The sequence below is a fragment of the Myotis lucifugus genome, unplaced genomic scaffold (genome assembly GCF_000147115.1).
Source record: "Myotis lucifugus unplaced genomic scaffold, Myoluc2.0 scaffold_36, whole genome shotgun sequence".
NCBI classification, from domain to species: Eukaryota; Metazoa; Chordata; class Mammalia; order Chiroptera; family Vespertilionidae; genus Myotis; species Myotis lucifugus.
The window spans coordinates 4,773,439-4,793,376 of NW_005871084.1; the positions used below are offsets into that span (position 1 = coordinate 4,773,439).

Genomic DNA, 19,938 nt, shown 5'->3' on the forward strand with positions numbered 1-19,938 from the left:
CAGTGCATGTCATAGCGAGCGGTTGAGCAGCCTTAGCATATCATTAGCATATTATGCTTTGATTGGTTGAATGGACGACTGGACACTTAGCATATTAGGCTTTTATTATATAGGATAGATTATATTTATAGTCCTAAAAAGAAAATATATATTAAATTACCCAAAAACCAACATATTACCTAAGGTTTAAATATTATGAACAAATAGCTATTTAACTTTTTAAAAAGATTATTAGGGCTTTTATAATCTCCTTTTGAAGAAGCTTGTGGTGTGTTCAGGCATATAAACTGGTCATTATTTACTAATAAACCCCCAAATTAGACTCCACATTTAGTTAAATGTACATGAAAAATACAATATTTGGATTTCCTGAGATTTCAGTAATTGCTCAAGGAATTTCTGGCAAGCAGGAAATTGAACCATTTGCAACTGAAATAGGCTTCTGCTGTGTGAGAACAGCCAGCCCTCCAGTGCCATCCTGGAGTGTGTGTGGATTAGTGAGCCTGCCCATAATTCCCTGCCTCCAAACTCCTTCCAAATCCAGTGAATGTCCTGGGCCAAGCAAGAAAGCAGGGAGCCCAAAGAACACCAGTCATTGTTTGCTCAAGAGAGTTGTGTATGTGTATATGGTGCTCATTCTTCCCATAATAGGTGAGAATATTATGATTGGAGAAAGGAAAACCACCTGCATAATTCACTAGTGTGTCCCAACTTCCTCATTTTCCATCTGTATCTACACCTTTTGTTTGTTCTCCTGTCTCCTGAAATTTAGCCCAGTGTCCTGTTCAGAGTTATGGATGCCATCATGCCATCACTGCCTCAAATCAGGCAGGGTTGGGGAAGTCGGAAAGGGACTACCTTGATGAGGTAGCTTCCACTCAGAGTGTCATGAAGCAGGACTGCCATGGGCTCTTTCAGTTAGTTATTTCTGCCACTCCATCTCCCACACCATCTGTGACATTTGCCAGGGCTTCATAAGTCTGAGTGCAGAAAGCTGGTCATCAGAGGCTGCTCTCCCTAGGCATCATGCCTACAGCCTGGAGAGCTGCCATCAGGGTTGTGGCTCTGTGAGCCAAATGGCTGCTTTACTCACGTGTGGGGAGTGAAAGAAAAGACTGTCATGAGCCAACCAATATTTTTTTCATAAGACAAATTCAACTCTTAAAATAGCTGGTAAACCTTATTTTTTAAAATATATATTTATTGAATTTTAGAGAGATAGGAAGGGAAAGGGATAGAGAGATAGAAACATCAATGAGAGAGGAAGTCATCGATTGGCTGCCTCTTACACAGCCCCCACTGGGGATTGAGCCTGCAACCTGGGCATGTGCCCTGACCAGGAATCGAACCAACGACCTCTTGGTTCCTTGGTTGACGCTCAACCACTGAACCACACCAGCCTGGCAAACTGGTAAACTTTAAAACTAAATCACTAATTATACCTAGGAAAAAATGCTCCAGTTAATTTTAAATGAACTTTGTAGGCATGTGTTTGTTCTTTATTAAAAAGTCAACTGTTTCCTATCATGGCTTAATCTATCCTCAAGAAGAGATCAGGTTTTGTTTCCTCAAACAGTATCATTAGTCCCATGTGCAGGAAGGCAGCATGGCCTGGTAGTTAGAAGCAGGAACCTGAAACTCAACTGCCTACTCTTGATTCCCAGCTGTGAGACCTAGGACAAGGGACTTAACCTCTCCATGTCTCAGTCTTCTCATCTGTAAAATGGGGATGATAATAGTATCTACCTCATAGGGTTACTGTAAGGATTAAATGAGTCAATATAAGTAAAGTGTATAGAGTGAATGCCTGACTACAATAGCATTCATTAAATAGGGTCACAAGCAGAAAAAGATGTTAATTTGCTTCCTTAAATCTCCCAATTCTTGGACAGCTATAACTGAAATGATTCCAACTTCTCTAGCTCTTAGTGGTCACCTTTCCCTTTAATTCATAATTCTCTGAAGAGCCATCCTGCAGGAAAAAATACATATTTGAACCACAACATTTTACCAAATAATACATACACATGCATATTCCATATATTTATTTACATATATTTTGGACAAAAGTCTGACCATCAACATTTACTCTTACTACATGTGAGAGTATGGGATGCATACATATTATTTCATTTTCTTTCAACACGAGTCATAATCCACCATATTAACTTAACTAACCTGCAGTCTGAAAAACAATGCACTAAAGAAACTGCTTATTCCCATCAAAATTCAGTTTCCCAGTTATCCTATTGCTGGCAACTTTAAATAGAATTTTGAACCCAATACATTAGTGTGTGTGTGTGTGTGTGTGTGTGTGTGTGTGTGTGTGTTTTCAAGTCTTACTTCTACAAATTACCAACTGTGTAACTGTCTGAAAATTACTTAACTTTTTAAAGTCTTAGTTTTCTCTAATAAGTGAAATAATACCTACCTCCTAGAGATGTAAGAATTTAAAAAGAAGCATAAAATGCCTGGTCTTCAATAATGGCAGCTATTATAATAGCAGCTATTAGCAAGGACTACATTAGGTTCTCAAGGATGGATCTCAATCATGGCTACATATCACAAGCTCTTATGAGGATTTTAAACATACAGATGCCTAAAACTCCCTCCACACTTACTGAATCTCCCAAGATGGGGACCAAGTAAGATGATGCAGGTGAGATAACAAAAGGAGTTGGGCTGCCAAATCATTTTCAACAGGAATTATAGAACTTACCCAGTAGCAAGGTAAATAATTACTCAAAGAATACAGACAACAGCAAAATGCAAGCCACGCATTCTTTCTTTGGAAAGGTCTGAAACCATCAGGCACAAGTGCCTATAAATACCCTTCTTTTCCAGTGTAAGGATACATGTTGGTCCACACTGAACACGAAAGGTATAAGCAATGGATGTTGCTATTCAGTGCACTGCCTGAACAGAAGGAGCCATCTTGGATAAGAAACATCTGTTTTTTAGATCCCATTAATTACATAACTCACATGATATTTTCCAGCAAGCTGTGCCCCATAAATTCATAAATTCCAGGCTTACTTACAATAAGCAACCTAAACAGACCTGATCTTTCCTGTTAAAAACATTCCACAGATAAAGACTCTTCAGTGAGTAAATACATTATTGTGTTTGCCAACAGGTCAGTCATTAGCACGTTTATAAAGGACCTGATGCAAATCTCTTCTTTTCAATAGTTGATATTAATTACAGGGAATCGAATCACTGAACTATATGTTTTCCAGCTCCAATTTAGCATTTCAGAACTTATTTGAATAAAATTCATTTTGAACAAATATACACAGGGGCTGTTATTCAGAGTGTCCCAAAAAGCCTTGGGCAGTTCTCAGCTTTAAATAGCTGAAATTGATCTTTAAATAGCTTACAACTGCCCTAAGGTTTAGCACCCCGTTCTATTTCACTTTGTGAATCAGGAAATTAAAGCAGTAATAGATGGTTGTGTTTTTTTTACTGGGGGGAGAGGAGGAGTTGGGGAGGGCAGTACATAATAAAAAAGTAAATTCAGTCTTCCAACTGTCTTCCACTTCAGAACTAGTGGCTTCATGTTTCACATGGTACTCACTCAGTTCTCTCATGTAATATGCTGTAGTATATCTATCCAAACGCAATGATGTGTTTAATCTGTGGGGTTTTTTTGCAGATATTCCATTGACAGAAACAGTGACCCTGGAAGATTCTTCTATGTCGACATTACAACAGGTGCCCTAATGACTGCAAGACCCCTTGACCGGGAAGAGTTTTCTTGGCATAATATCACTATCCTTGCTATGGAAATGAGTAAGTAACACAATAAATCGGCCTCTATATAGTGACAAATATAAGCAATGTAGAATGTGGAAGTTTCTAGAGCTGCTGGAATAAGAACTGTATTACTAGGTGTACCAGTTAATAATGCAGATTTTTTTCAATAGATAGGAGTTACACATATGTTGATATATATGCGATTTGATATGTATGTTATTTTGTTGTATTGACAGCAAGCTTCAAAACTTCGTATGTCAAATTTGCTGAAGGGGTTAACATCATAGGTATTTTTACACTTAAAAATGTCAAATTTCGTGCCCAAAAAAAGAGCATTTGCGGGAAGTTTTAATTCATTACTTTATTTTGAAGAAAAGTACTGCTGAAAGTTATCGTATACTTCAGGAAGCTTATGGTGAACATGCTCCATCTCAAGATACTTGTGAATGCTGTTTTAAACACTTTAAAAGTGATGATTTCTATGTGAAAGATAAAGAATGTCCAGGTCAACCGAAAAAGTTTGAAGACCAACAATTACAAGCATTAGTGGATGAAGATGCGTGTCAAACTCAAAAACAACTTGCAGAAAGATTAAACGTTGCTCAGCAAACAATTTCTGATCATTTACAAGCAACAGGAAAGATTTTAAAGGAAGGAAAATGGGTGCCACATCAACTGAACCAAAGACAAATGGAAAACCAAAAAGTCATCAGTAAAATGTTGCTTCAACAGCACAAAAGAAAGTCTTTTTTGCATCTAATTGTGACTGGCGATGAAAAGTGGATTTATTTTGAGAATCCCAATTGCACAAAATCATGGTTGATCCATGTCAACCATCAACATCGACTGCAAGGAAAGAAGACAACGCTCTGCATTTGGTAGGATCAGGAAGGTGTGGTGTATTATGAGCTTCTAAAACCAGGTAAAACCGTTAATACTGATCACTACCAACAACAAATAATCAATTTGAACCATGCTTTGATCGTGAAACGACCAGAATGTGCCAGAGGACACGGCAAAGTAATTTTGCTTCATGATAACGCACCATCACACACTTCAAAACCAGTTAAAGACACATTAAAAGATCTTGCATGGGAAGTATTAACCCACCTGCCATATTCACCAGACTTTGCTCCTTCAGATTACCACTTGTTCCGATCAATGGCACACACACTTTCTGAGCAGCACTTCAAAACGTACAAAGAATTGGAAAATTGGGTCTCTGAATGGTTTGCCTCAAAACAAGAAAAGTTCTATTGGGAAGGTATCCACCAATTACCTGAAAGATGGGGGAAATATGTAGCTAGCGATGGACAATACTTTGAATAAAGCACTTCTGATGTTTCTCTTGAAATTATCGTGTTTTCTTTGATTACAAAATCTGCCATTATTAACCAGTACACCTAGTATTTATAGGAAGAAACAAAAATCATCATAGTTCATACAAGTGAGTGAATGTAATTAGTTCAAATACTTATTCAGCATCTGCTGTATAGCTAGTCCTGGCTAGAGATTTTTTTTTTTAAAAAAGGCATAGCCCAACTGGTGTGGCTCAGTGGTTGTACACTGACCTATGAGCCAGGAAGTCATGGTTCGATTCCCAATCAGGGCACATGCCAGGGTTGCATGCTTGATCCCCAGTAGGGGGCATGTAGGAGTCAGCTGGTCAATAATTCTCTCTCATCACTGATGTTTCTCTCTCTCTCTCCCTCTCCCTTCCTCTCTGAAATCAATAAAAATACATTTTTTTAAAAAGCATGTAAAAGCAGTAAAAAAAAAAAAACCACCAGCATCCTTAAACTGAGAAGCAAGATTCATATGAGGAAAAGGGACAGTTCCTGAAAAATCTAAGAGGCTTTCAGTCTTTGACAAGATTGGTAATGCACAAAAAATAGAAAATATTATTACTGAATGAAAGGAAGCCTTTATAACATATGAACCTTATTATACACATACATGCATACAAGAATTTCAGACATCCTATATAATAAAGAGATAATATGCAAATTAACCCTCACACTGTCACAAGACGGCTGCACCTACAGCGGAGGTGGGGTTCCTGTAACACAGTGGTTCTCAACCTTGGCTGCACATTAGAATCACCTGGGAATCTTTCCATAATGAGCCATAACAAGCAATCAGCAGGGACCTGAGGCTGTGTGGCACTGGGCCAGGGCAGCGGACCTCAGGCTGCTCACCCCCACCCCCGGCATGACGAGGCTTGACAGGAGACCTCAGGCCATGCTTCCCACCCCAGGGCCAGGCTGGGGGACCTGAGGGTGCACCCCCCACCCGGCAGGGCTTGATGAGGGTGGGACCGGCCGGGTCTGGGTCTCGCGCAATTTCAAGGCACGCGCAGGTGGGCGGGGACTTGACTCTGGGTCCCGTGGCGCACCCCAGACTCTGACAGGAGGAAGATTTTCATATACGTTTTACTAATTTTCTTTCATCTCTGACACTTCTATTATAGAGAAAGGGCAAATAGTAATATTAAAATATTTCCTCTAATTAATTCCCTTTTAATGTGCTCGAATTTCGTGCACCGGACCACTAGTGTTAAAAATAAAATGCAGATTAACATAAACTTAAAAATGGAATGGAAAAGAAACAAAATTGAGATTAGCATGTTTATTATAAACTTAGCAAAAACTAGATAATTTACTACTACATTTACTTTTTTTCATAGCACCTAGTGATGGTTTGGAAATGGCAGACCCTAATGCATTGGCAGAAGCATGTACAGCCATTCAGGAAGGAAGTCTGGCAATTCATCTTTTGAATTAAGATTCTCTAAAATATTTGAAATTTTTTTTAGTATATTCTTATTGATTTTAGAGAGGAAGGAAAAGGGAGAGAGAGGTAGAGACATCAATAATGAGAGAGAATCATTGATCGGCTGCCTCCTGTATGCCCCCTTACTAGGGATCGAGCCTGCAACCTGGGCATGTTCCCTGACCAGGAATCAAACCCTGACCTCCTGGTTCACAGGTCGAAGCTCAACCACTGAGCTATGCCAGTAGGCAATTGGTACTCTTTTTCTCAAGAATTCTACTTCTAATAATTATCTTAAGAGAATAATCATATATATCAACAAAGATTTATACATTGAAATGTCTACTACATTATTATTTAAAATTAGGATTATCGCCGAACCGGTTTGGCTCAGTGGATAGAGCATCGGCCTGCGGACTCAAGGGTCCCAGGTTCGATTCCGGTCAAGGGCATGTACCTTGGTTGCGGGCACATCCCCACTGGGGGGCGTGCAGGAGGCAGCTGATCGATCTCTCTCATCGATGTTTCTAACTCTCTGTCCCTCTTCCTTCTTCTCTGTAAAAAATCAATAAAATATATTTTAAAAAATAAAAATAAAAAAATAAAATAAAATTAGGATTATCTTAATATCTAATAATAGTTTGACTAAATAAATTATGGTACAACCATACAGTAAAATGAAATTATCCCTGGCCAAGTGGCTCAGTCACTAAGTCATTTGGAGCATCGTCCTGTATACCAAAGGTTTCGGGTTCAATCCCAGGTCAGGGCACATATCCAGTTGTGGGTTCCATCCTTGGTTAGGGCACGTACAGGAGACAATCAATGTTTCTCTTTCTGTTTCGCTCTCTCTCCCCCTTCCTCTCTAAAGTCAATGAAAACCTATCCTCAGAAAAATAAAAGTAAATAAAACTACCATGTAGATATTAATACCTGGGCTCAAAGCATATTTCAATGACACAAGATAATCTTAACCTAAAATACTAAGGTTCTGAATCCAACTTTTTTATATCATATGACTACTGTATGTATGTATGTGTGTGTTGTGTCCACATTTTTGGACACATATGCAATTTTACATGTATCATAATAATGAATATGTCTGATAAGGACTGTTGATCATATTTATCCTTGTGTTTCTCTGGAATTTTCATTATAAAAAAGTTCTACAGTTTAATTTAAAAATTGTAAATATGTCCATATTTTTGGTCAAGCAATAGAAATATTTAGGGGGGAAACACAGTAAAGCATAAGTATTTTTAAGAAAGAAAAAATGAACCAGAAAAATAAGGCATTCTGAGATTTAATAAAGTTATTTACTAAGAATAATTTATGTGTCTTATAATTTCTATTTTGTCTTCTTGGGGTGGTGAACAAAACAAAAAAAGACAGGAGGGGAACTACTAGGGCCATGAAATTGTCGTTGTGTGGCAATGCCAAGCAAAAGACAGATGAAAAAGACATTTCCCATGAATGACAATGAGTAACTTCTTCTGCCCCAGCCAAAGATATGGATTTGGGGTGTGTTTGATCCTGTAATATCCCCCTAGACTCTAAGCAGAAATAAACATGTAGTGTTATCTGTATTCCTGTGAATAACTTGAAATCTTCTGAAATATAATTCAAAAAATAGATAATTTCACAGGCATAAAGCCAAGCCACGTAGTATACCTCCAATTAGAAATGGGCTACTTCCAAGACCAGACACAGAACAGACCTCCTTTAATTCCATAACCTGATATCTGAGCCAAGTAAGAGGTTCAAAACCTTTTAAAGACTCATTTTGTGGTACCTGCTTCCCCTCGAGTCTGGCCCTTCCCCTCATCCTGATACCACACACTCTCTCAAACATACACTCTCTCTGTCCATGCTTGTGTTCTAGCCACACTCTTACTGGGTAACACATGCAATCTCTTCCACGTACTTTATCCATTCCTTTAAAAACCAGGCTGGAGGGAAATACCTAACTGGCAATAAGTGCTTTCTTGCACTACTAACATTTACCTTTGGTTTTCTTTGTGTTCTCTTTAGACAATCCCTCCCAGGTTGGAAGTGTTTCTGTCACAATCAAAGTCTTAGATGTGAACGACAATGCTCCAGAGTTCCCCAGATTCTACGAAGCCTTTGTCTGTGAGAATGCCAAATCGGGGCAGGTAAGGCAGCCTGTGAGGCACCTTGGTTCACTCCCCAATGTAGAAGTGACTTACAGATAACCAAACCGGCTGTCGAGTTTAGACTCCAGATCCCCCAACTTCTATATATCACGCTGCAACACTTGATTTGTTAAGACAACTGTATTTGGAGTCTCCATTACATTTTATGATCAAAAGACTGCTTTGATGATGGTTTGATTCATGGGCTAGCCTATGATAAGCTATCTACCCACGCTGTAACTGAAGTGTATAGACCAACTGTAATAACATGAGCTCTGGGTCCTGGAAGTGAGAGACCATGAAAATCAGAAGAAAGAAGAGTCTTCTCTTTTCCTCGGGTTAGCACTAATCCCTAAAAATGTTTACAGTAGGAAAATCGTATTTTTTATATCCTCCCACCCCATTTCTTAACTTCTAGCAACAGGTACCCTTGTTTCGGGGTTGCCTGCCAGATTTTCAGAATGCTTTGTGACCTAGAATTATCTATTCCCTCTCCTCCCTCAATTAAAACACTCATTTTGTTAGCACTGTTCATGTTGGGTAAATTTTGAGATAAAATTTATCCGAATAGGCAAATTTCTACTTCTTTGAAATAACTTTAGGGGAAAATTGTGTACTTTTAAACCTGCTTTTAAACCTACATTAATATTTTGTTGATCAAACTCCAAGTGGTGTAGCTGAGAAACATATGAAACTCTGCTTAGAGTGGTCAGGTATTAATTTATGTGTAGCGGAGTCGCCCACCTGAACCCATCCCTCCATACCTCAGATCATAGGCCATCTCCCCCTTCTGCTCCTGCTTTGTAAGATGCTTTCCTCCTCTACCTATGATCCAACAGATTCCCTAATAGTCCTATTTCCCTGTGGAGGACATTCTGTGGCCCTATGGATTCTGATGGTGGGGTAAAAACGGGTCAGGATAGTTTCAGAATGAAAGTTTGTGACATGCATGTGATAAGATAATTCATACTTTGGCAATTCAGGACTTTCAACTGTAATGCAGTTTTTGTTTTCACTTCTTTTTTTCCTGCATCATCACCTCCAGCATCCTGTGGCAAAGAGATACTATATCTGTACAACCAAAGTTTATATTAGCTTCCTAACCTCACCAAAGACTGACTCACATCTCTACCATTCTACTAAGAGCAAAAAGTGATTTCCATACCCCAGGGGGGAAAATGTGTCCTATAGTTAATTTTATCTAAATTATTTCATCCATTGATTCTGTGTCCATGATCTATAGCACTTCTGAAATTTTTTCAACAAGTCTAGGATAATTCTACTTCCACACGTATTGAATTTCTGGTCTAAAAAGACCAGAAATATTATGGGACTAATAAAAGTTACAATGAAGACTTTATAGCATAACAAATGATCCATATTATTATAAGAAAGGAGGTATAAAGACTACATATACATCCTTGAAGTTATGTAAAATTATGTCTGTTATGAATAAAGATTGATAGACAAGATACAAAAATAACAATAGTTACTATGTGCAGATGGGTTTTGAGTGAGGGAGTCTGGGTCTTTATGTTAATAAGTTTTGTTTTATAATTTATTATAAAAACATAATGTACAAAATCTTATATGGTAAGATTATACTATAATATGACAAATGTATAATACTTTAAGTTACAATATGACAAGAGGTTAATTCTTTTTTTTTTATAATTTATTGATTTCAGAGAGGAAGAGAGAGGGAGAGACAGATAGAAACATCAATGATGAGAGAGAATCATTGATGGGCTGCCTCCTGCACACCCCCTACTGGGGATCGAGCCCGCAACCTGGGCATGTGCCCTTGGCCAGAATCAAACCTGGGACCTTTTAGTCCACAGGCCGATGCTCTATCCACTGAGCCAAATCAGCTAGGGCTCAAGAGGCTAATTCTTAATCCTATATAATAAAAGGGTAACATGCAAATTGACCCTAACAGCAGAACTACTGGGAATGACTGGTCACTATGACACACACTGACCACCAGGGGGCAGATGCTCAATGCAGGAGCTGCCCCCTGGTGGTCAGTGCGCTCCCACAGGGGAAGCTCTGCTCAGCCACAAGCCAGGCTGATGGCTGCCAGCACAGTGGTGGTGGCGGGAGCCTCTCCCGCCTCCTCAGCAGCGCTAAGGATGTCCGACTGCAGCTTAGGCCTGCTCCCCGCTAGCAAGTGGACATCCCCTGAGGGCTCCCGGGCTGCCAGAGGGATGCCTGACTGCCCACTTAGGCCCGATCCCCCGGGGAGCGGGTCTAAGCCAGCAGGTGGACATCCCCCGAGAGGTCCCAGACTGCAAGAGGGCACAGGCCGGGCTGAGGGACCTCCCCCCTCTCCCCCCCGCGAGTGCACAAATTTTTGTACACCAGGCCTCTATCTATAATAAAAGACAATGATAAGTAGCATAGTAAATTACACCCCTCTCCTTCCAAAAATGAAACATTCCTTTCTTTAAGGGCTTCAGAATAGAAGTTGCATTCTGACAGGTTAATAGCACTTTAACCACTTCTCTCATTTTAGCACACAAACACATATCCCTTTCTACAACTCTAAACATAGCTTTTAATGGTCTATTATAAAGTCCTTTGAAGCACAGTTAATCTGTGACTTAAAATTCAGGTGATGAGCCACAAATCTGTCATATCTGTCATCTTTAGCCCAAAATAATGAAAACCCTGGGACATATTTTGAAGAATTTTGAAAGCACACAGGCCAGGAGGTATGTTTGGTTTATAAAGAATCGGCCTCCTTGAGTTAGACTTGGACACTGTCATCAGGTCTGCATCTGCCAAGTTGGGATATGTGCTTTCCTCTTAGTGAGCAGCCATGAAGGAAGCCCATGAAGAAATCAGATGACATACTTGGTGAGGGCTGAGGGCAGAATGAAACCTGCTGAGCGGAATATTGCATGGAGAGTGGAGGGCAGGAGAGCAGGCCATGATGCTCCTCACATTCAGTGAGGCAGTGTCTTTGCTCACTTACTCTTTAAAGCCCTGTAATCAATCAGTCCTATGCCTCAGGCCCCCATCTCATCAATATATATATATATATATATATATATATGATGTTCTGAAATGACATTCCAACTACATTTACCAAGATACATAATCACCTATTTATAACATGCATCAACAAATATGTTATATGTCTTTATATGTTTGGCACTATAGACAAGATGGAATGTACAGGATTTGTCTGGGCAAGGATGGGGCAATAGGGTGACCTGTGTATGTGAGCAGCACTGATACCAGGCTAGACTGTGGGGCAAGTTTATCTTTAGTACTCTCATGACACCTCTCCTTTATTGCAGCAACATTCCCCCAATTTGTAGATTCAACGGAGGCCAGTTACCAGTTGGATTCACCAGAAGGCATATACTGAGACTGTGTTTTAGTATAAAATGCTTTTTAAGGAATGCCCCTGGGCCAAAGCCTGTGGAAGGGAAGGTCTTTGGCAGGACTTGGCAAAAGGAGAGGTCCAGTTGCAATGCAGACCCACTGACAGCCTTGAATGACTTCATGTTGCTTTAGCTCTAGAGTTTTCCCAAGTTGAGATGGGTTGGTCAGGCCTTTCTACTATTGCATCAGTCACTGGATGTGGAGTCCCCTAACCGTGGTCGGCAAACCACGGCTCGCGAGCTACATGCGGCTCTTTGGGCCCTTCAGTGTGGCTCTTCCACAAAATATCACGTGGGGGCGTGCACGTACAGTGCGATTGAAACTTCGTGGCCCATGCGCAGAAGTCAGTATTTTGTGGAAGAGCCGGTATTTTGTGGAAGAGCCACACTCAAGGGGCCAAAGAGCCACATGTGGCTCGTGAGCCACGGTTTGCCGAGCCGCAGTTTGCCAACCACTGCCCTAGAAGATTGTGGTGATCAGGGATAGGTGGCTCTCAGGAACTGAGACAGTCCCCAAAGAGACAGACAGGTGAAGCCTGGGGCACCAAGTCCTTCACTGAAAGGAAATCTGAGCAGCACATTGTCCACAAAAAGTCCCCTTGCTGGAGCTTCCCTGTTATTTAAACTTCAGCCTACTATGAGGGTAGCACTTGCTCCCTTAACTTACAGCTGAAGAAATGAAGACTAAGCAAGCCCACCTGGCCCCGGCTGACCTTTGCTGTTCTGGTTTCTATCCTGGCAGAAACACTGCTGGCTTTTAAGAGCAGGAACATCATGTCTACAGGATCAGGCCCATGTGGGGTAGGAGGAGTCTTTTCTATTGGTTGATAGAGAAGCAAACACATAGGAAGGAGACCACCCATTCAACACCCTTCCTATATCCCCCCAAGCCAGCCCGCCAATGGTTCAACTGTGCATTTCACACTGCTTTCTGAATAGCTTTTTCATCATGGTCTTCGTAAAGCAACTTACTACTTTGAAAAGCATTGTGGAAAAGACAAAGTTTTGGCCAAAGAACTCCAGAGGAAGCCTCTCCACCTCTTCCTCTTCTCAGCCCCAAGATTTGCTTCTGAGTCTAATCTATTCTATATATATCCCACACTGGAGGTCTAAACCTTGTCAGCTTCCCTTCCTACCACCAAAGAGTGATTGCCCTATGACACATTAATCTGACATAGCCAATGTTTATGTTTATGTTTACTTCCCTTCTAGGTATTGGTCACTTTTAAATAAGAATCTCTCAAAGATAACAACTTGACCCTGAAATATTAACCCCAAAATGGGGTTAAGTCAGTGGGGTGAGAGGATGAAAAACTGGGAGACAAGCAGAACCTTTTAACATTCCAGAGTTCATTTACTCAACATCTTCTATTTAGACTGTCTAAAAATGGCTGGCCTTGGTATGAGAATATGTTATGTCGATGTCTAACATCTGAGGTACTGAGGTAACATTCACCCTGAGATGGTAATGTACTCAGGCCCAACAATAAATCCTGAGTTTTGAAGATTTTCCAGGTAAGTTTTAGAATATCCTTCTCATTAGGTAAAATAATCTGCTGTTGGATTTCAGGGTTTGAGATATCACTGGGCACTGAAGCTTTTTCTTTGGCTCCAACTCACCTGAGTTCATGTCTCTCCCTCAGCTGATCCAGACAGTGAGTGCAGTGGACCATGATGACCCACACACTGGTCAGCACTTCTACTACAGCTTGGCTCCTGAGGCTGCTAACAACCCCAACTTCACCATAAGGGACAACCAAGGTAATTAGGTGGATAGATGGCTACCAATGCTTTCTACAGCTTGGGCTGGACACTTGGGGTTAGACCATAAAAACAGTGTCAAACCCCCCTGCTCTTTAATAGCAGGGAAGACAGTAATGCTGAAGTGTAGTGTCTTTCAAGTTTTTTTTGTTTTGTTTTGTTTTGTTTTCAGAACATAAAAGACAAAGAATCTGAAACTTTCATTCAGTCAGATTACAAACACTTGAGTGCTGGCTCAGCCCCAGACACTGTGCAAGACACACAGCCTTCCTTCATCCCCACATATAACAGCCGTGTTTATATGTCCTATGACTATGGGGAGAATCTGAAAAAGATGATAGAAACTGAATAAGATAAAGAGAAAAACCTGAGGGAACATTTCTCAGCAAGGATCAAAGGGAGAAACAGTAAAAAGCTCCCAGAATAAAAGGGAGGCAAAGGCTAAGTAACAGAGATAGCAAAGGGCAAACATGAGGTCACAGAGTAGTTCTGGCATTAAAACAACTTTATTACTTTAGGGAGACACAGCCAAGGCTTCCCTTTTCCGGAAAACACTCCCCACTACAGCTTTGTGGGAATAGAATTCCAGACATTCTTCTACAATAAGCATCAGATGAGCTAAGGGGTTCAGAGTCCCAGCACACTCTGCACTGGGCACAGATGAGAAAATGAGGGACTTCTGTTCTTTAGCCAGATAATTTTCAAAGAAAGGCAGAGAAAATGAAAACATAATTTAAATCTGCCAAGTGAACCCCTTCTGTTACTAACTCTGCTACCAACTAGTTGTCTGACCTTGAGGAGGGAGGTCTGCAGTCACCTCATTTTCATTCCAATCCTAAAATATAAATTGGCACTTTATAACAATCTAAACAAAGGTAACAAATGATTAGGCATGCCTGGTCTTATTCTCAAACATCAATTATTTGAGACTTAAAGCATTAATTTCACCCCATGTGATATTCTGTTATTAAAGTTGAGAACATCAAACCTGTGTTCTTCTAATGGAAAGCATCCTTCCAAGTCATCCCTTTAACCTTCTACATGTTATCATAAAATCACTATGCTATTCTAGAAGGAAAGATCATATAAATTGTAACAACAGAACTAGTACAATTAAATATCCTGATATTTTCACGGGGTCAAATTTTGAACTATTCATTTATGTGATTTATAGGAAAACCCTTCCTGCGGAAAGTGGTTCAGCTCCTTCAGGATTGGTTTCACAGTGGAAACTCTAGGGGGGGAATAACACATTATACTGTTTCTTCAAATTTTCCACTGTGTTACTCTGTTCTTTCACTCTGGTATTTGTCAGAATCAATATAGACACAATGTGCAGCAAAATGCTGCATATTTTTTAAAGATTACTTTGGGTACCAATTAATGGAGCCAATACCTTAAAAAGATAGCCCACCAGAACATGATGACTATAAAAAGAAATTACTCATCTCTTGAAAGGTTTTCCAAAATGAAAGCACATCTTCAATAGAAAGAATAAACTTTTAATATCCTCATGACAATTTACCCCACAAGTATCCTTTACTGAGGCTCATTAAAAAACTGACCAACATCTGACATGGTAGAGCTATTGGTAAGCCCCCAACACCCCTGCCCAAAACATGATATGCCTTTTTTGAGATAGAACACTATCTCAAATAAAGCCTTACTTTTTTTAATTCCCAAAGCATTATGGAAAGTATTGTGTGTATATAGTACTTTGCCATCTCAAATGCATTTCCCATACTCTGCTTTATTTGATATTCATAAAAATGTTGCAAGGTTTGAAGGAAGTTCCTAATCCTGATTCTCACTATCTCATTTGGTATATAAGGAAAGAAACCAAATGTCCCAAAATATTAAGATTGGGACTGGACGCTGGGACCTGTTTTAGCCACACACACACACAAAGATTTGTGCCATCTTGGAAACAAATACTTTTCCCAAATGGGTTACTAAAGCCCTAGTTATCATATTCAACAAAAATTCTACAAGTGGCTGTTATATCCCAGACCCCTTCCAGGACTAGACTCAACAATGTGATGATCTGATTTTTTTTTCATCTTAACTTATTCTGAGATGAATAAACACATAATGTCTAGTAAGTATGCTATAACACTTTAAAAAAATTCAGCTCTGGTCAGGCTTTCTTATGACCCAGACTCAATTAAACTGAAAAATAAAAAAGACTTTTGCTTTAGAAAAACTTGGTTTCTGAAAAAAAAAATTAAAGCTGTGAAACAGAATTTAACAGTATTTAACAATTAAATCAGAAAAACAGAAAAGGGGGTGGGTTATGTGATATGTGGAAATAAGAATATAATCCTCAGATTGGCAAACAGTTGCTATCTTTACCTGGAAATAAGAGGAAAGGCCTGTACCAACACAGGAAGAGATTTCAATTAACTGAAGGATTTTCAGCTAATGTCACTGAACTAAATAAGCTTTTACATGGCACAATTGAAGGGGTGTAAATTTGAAGAGAGAACAGAGTTCAAATTTCACCTCTGCTACTAAGTTAGTGACATTGATCAAATTACCTCTAAGCCTTAACTCTTTCACTGTAAAAGGGTGAAATTATCACCAACTTGTTGTGAAGATTAAATGAGATGCTTCATGTAAAGTCAAACTACCTGACACATAAGCACTCCATGAACAATAGCTGCTACTTGAAAAAGCAAGGGGAGGAGAAAGTGGAAAAGTCTATCAAGAGGGAACATATTAGTCAGTATAGGCTAAGGTAGGTTATGCTGTAGGAACAAATGACACCAAAATTTCTATGACTTAACATAACTAGAGTTAATTTGCTCACATGGAGATGACTAAGGGTCTCAATGACCAAGAATGCTGTCCATGTGCAGCTCAGTGTCCCAGGCTGCCGGGATCTCCATCTCAAACATTATTTCATAAGGCCACAGCAAGGCAAAGCACAGAGAAACACATACCAGCTGTTACACGTTTCTGCCTGGAAGGGACATGAATGACTTTTTACTCATTTTTTTCATCATCTAAATATGACCAAATTCAAAGTGTAGAAAACTACAACCCTTTATTATGTCCAAGAAGGGAAGAACCAAAAATATTGGTATTGATATTAATAATGTTTACTTTGGGTAGACTCTTAGAATTTTTTGTGAAGTTCTTGACTCTTTCCTGTAAGTATGAAACACATCTAGAGGACCTTCCATGTTGATATTAGCTTTGAGAATCATTGCTTGTTATGTCATACCCATCACTCAATCATTTCCTCTACTGAAAATTATCTGAGCTTTGCAAAAATATATCTGATTTACAATTCAAACCCACTCGGGGAAACTTGAAAACACAGATTTAAAAAAAACAAAAGATCATAACCCAATACATCACATTAGGCAAATATAATAAACACACACACATACACACACACACACACACACACACACACACACACACACCAGCTTTGTGGAAATGCAAGTAATTCTGCTAATCCCTTTTAAAACTGGAGGGAGAGAAAACCTAGTACTGCTTGATCAGGAATGATCACATTAACTATTTAAACTTAGACCAGCAAGTAGGGGGAAATAACAGTGTGTGTCCTATGATTAGGGGATTTCAAAAAAAGCTTTTCTAAATGAATAGGTTCTTCAGAAAGCACAGGAGAGTTGGTGACTGCATTTCAGAGGCATAAAAGAAAACAGCAAAAGACATAAATTCCAGCCAAAGTAGCAAAAATAAGCGATCTGCCCCCAGCCATGTGGGTGCCTCAGCATTCTTTTCCTGGAGGCTCAAAGCAGCACCAGGCCTTGGAGAGGTGGTGAGGAGCAGGAGTCACTAGTGATTGTTCATTTCTGTCAAGTTTTCCCAAGGACATTTCAGTTAGATCTGAAGCCTGACAGTTCACCCTGGGCATTTTATGTCACAAAGGGCAAGACATAATCTCAAAAAGGGTTTTTTCTCTCCTAGGCCTTGAGGTTTTGCCTAGAAACAAGCAAAAATCTTGGTTTCTGCATCCAAATGCTGATCCAGATAAAGCTATAGCAGACAGCCTGCAGGGAATGTCTGACCAACCTTTCCTTCCCACACCTGTTCCTTCCCTTCACTTTCCTCAATCCAAGAGACTAATCCACTTCTTGGTTCTTCCCCTTTCTTCTGCCCTCATTTCCCTCTCCTCTAATCCTGGAATCCCTGTCTTCCTCAGATAACACTGCCCGCATCCTAACCAGGAGGTCTGGCTTCCGGCAGCAGGAACAGAGCATCTTTTACCTGCCGATCCTGATATCGGACAACGGGCAGCCTGTGCTCAGCAGCACGGGCACACTGACTATCCAGGTGTGCAGCTGTGATGACAATGGCCACGTCCTGTCCTGCAGCCCCGAGGCCTACCTGCTCCCAGTCACTCTGAGCCGGGGTGCCCTCATCGCCATTCTGGGCTGCATCTTTGTCCTCTTAGGTAAGTGGCTCCCTTCCATTCTGTGGGTCCTGCAAATGCTCACTTAGATATCACTCAGTTATTGTCCTAGCACAGCTATTCAGAACTGGTTTTCCGGACCATGCTTACTGAAAAGGTGGCAGAGTAAGGCTGAGAAAAAGTAAAGAAATTGAAGACAGCCCTTTCCTAGGGGCCAGGGACTTATTTACTAAGCGTCTTCTATAGGCCAGGGCACTATTCTAAGTGCTGGGATTAATAAGACAGATATGTCCCAGCCCTCACAGAGTTTACTTCAGAACAAAGCAGTTCATTCTGACATCACAGAACCAAAATGACTATTTGGGGCAGGATATGATGATCACCTCTTCTAACCCTTTCATTTTGTATAAGTACTAGCTAAATCATAAATTGGTAGTGATAGGCCCAAGGCCAAATATCACAGAGCCAGGATTGAAACTCAGGCAGGACCTACACTGTGCATCTTCTCCTAGTTCATCTCAGATTCTGGAGATGGTAAGTGTTACAGAGAAGGGTAGAGGGACAGGGTGTCCTGAGGGAATAGGAGACGGGATGATGAGGGAAGGCCTACCATTAAGGAGACCTTTAAACAGAGATCTGAAAAAAAATAAGAGTGAAACCACATGGATATCTGGGAAAATAAGCTTCCTAGGCACTGAGGTCATCTAATAAGGAGCAGTGACTGCTGGTGAAATAAAAAGATGTGTTGACAGGCCAGTGGGTGAGCACTGTTGGGGTAAAGGATCCTTTCTTACTCATCTCAAGGCATACTGCAAGGCAGATAGCCAGCTCCCCTGTACATAAGGCCATTCATTAATTGTTTTTTAACTCCACACTCAAACACAAGAAATGAAACACCCAAACCAATTACTGAAACCAAGAAAATATCTACACATGTACCCCAACTCTTCTGATTGAGTTCATAGCATACATATTTTGCTTAAAGAAAAGCAGACTATTAGATAGTAATATTACCCACTATGAAAGAATTCCTAGCATTCTGTGAGAGAAACAATAAAGCCCTGGGGATTTAAATTAGGATAGATATGCAGATACCCACATAACCCCTTGAACCCAGGTTTACCTTGACACCAAGAGACTCACTCAGACCAAAGAAAGAAGGGCCTAACAGCAAAATATTAACACTTGACTGAATTTTAGGTAGGTCTGTGAAATATGCATCTCAAAAAAAAAAGCATTTTAAAATACAACATGCGGTTTAATTTTGTTTCAGTTCAGTGCTACATGAAGTGAGAAGTCTATAAATAAGTAACCTTTTTAAGTCCTTGGAGCCCTGAGAATTGTCATGTTTCTGGTACTTGTTGGTATTGACAAATAAAACTTTCCTTCAATTCCCCAAGTGTCCATAAGGTGGCATTGGGAGCCCTTGAGTGCATAACAACATAACCTACAAGAGGCCTTTCATGAAACTGACTCAGGAGAAATTTCCAGGCTGTCCTTAGTTCTATCTTTGGAAAATGTCTACATTTTAAGTTCACACTGGCCCACAAAGATAGAGGTGCCATCATTAAAGAAAGAATGATTTGAAGAGGCTGATGTGGAGAGGCTCTCAAATTAAAAGTGGTGTGCAAGGTCAATTTATTGTGCCTCCCAAATCCATTATGTCTTGTCTTTGAATTATACAGAATAAATATACTGTCCGGTGCTAAACTGAGCAGAG

At 40.1% G+C, this 19,938-nt stretch overlaps 1 protein-coding gene across 1 annotated transcript in view; it reads left to right on the top strand.

The window, feature by feature from the left end:
- The window catches only part of CDH20 (cadherin 20), a 199,324-nt gene that overhangs the window by 174,086 nt on the left and 5,300 nt on the right, over positions 1-19,938 (top strand). The window contains exons 8-11 of the mRNA XM_014454426.2: positions 3,656-3,792; positions 8,560-8,681; positions 13,717-13,834; positions 18,009-18,260. Of these exons, the coding sequence (XP_014309912.1) occupies positions 3,656-3,792; positions 8,560-8,681; positions 13,717-13,834; positions 18,009-18,260 (629 nt within the window). The remainder of the gene's footprint in view (positions 1-3,655; positions 3,793-8,559; positions 8,682-13,716; positions 13,835-18,008; positions 18,261-19,938) is intronic.